The 694-nt window shown below is 58.2% G+C and overlaps 1 protein-coding gene across 1 annotated transcript; it reads right to left on the reverse strand.

The window, feature by feature from the left end:
- Positions 1-3: 3 nt before the first annotated feature.
- Positions 4-690, reverse strand: LOC145719552 (uncharacterized; the record flags this gene model as incomplete). Its single annotated transcript, XM_081811031.1, has 1 exon — positions 4-690. A coding segment is annotated over one exon (687 nt), but the record flags the coding sequence as incomplete, so codon positions are not given.
- Between the last annotated feature and the right edge of the window lie 4 nt (positions 691-694).

Below are 694 nucleotides of genomic sequence, written 5' to 3' on the forward strand. Positions count from 1 at the left end.
ACCTGGCTTGACAAACGGTCTCCAGGGACCAGGTCTTGAGTCATCACCCCTTCTCGGAATCCGATCGTCATCCATGTTTCTCCAAGGCCCCCGGTCATCATCTGCACTGCGCCTAGAAATTCTGTCATCATCAGTACTCCTCCAAGGTCCTCGATCATCATCCAGCCCACGCCTGGGACCCCGGTCATCATCCATGCCCCGCCTGGGACCCCGATCATCGTCAGCATTACGCCAGGAAGACCGCTCATCATCTGCACCTCCTCGCCGTGGCCCCCGGTCCTCATCCATCCCACGTCTTGGTCCTCTGTCCTCATCAGCTGTTCGCCAGCTTCCTCTGTCCTCATCCAGTCCCCGTCTAGGTGGTCTATCATCATCCGCATGACGCCAGCTCCCCCTATCTTCATCACCAATTCGTCTGGGAGGCCTGTCGTCATCCATGCTCCGCCTGGGACCCCGATCATCGTCAGCATTACGCCAGGAAGGCCGGTCGTCGTCTGCCCCACGGCGAGAGAACCGGTCTTCATCAAGACCACGTCTAGGACCTCTGTCATCATCCATGCCACGCCGGGGAATGCGATCATCATCTGGTCTAAGAGAAGACTCTCTCTCTTCCTCATCGCCCAAACGCCTTGGTCGATCTTCCTCTCTTCTATGAGGCCTTTCCTCATCCCGCCCCTCTCCACGTCTCCACTCC

This window comes from Leptonychotes weddellii, unplaced genomic scaffold, assembly GCF_054177405.1.
Source record: "Leptonychotes weddellii isolate Sample4059 unplaced genomic scaffold, ASM5417740v2 HiC_scaffold_51667, whole genome shotgun sequence".
NCBI lineage: Eukaryota > Metazoa > Chordata > Mammalia > Carnivora > Phocidae > Leptonychotes > Leptonychotes weddellii.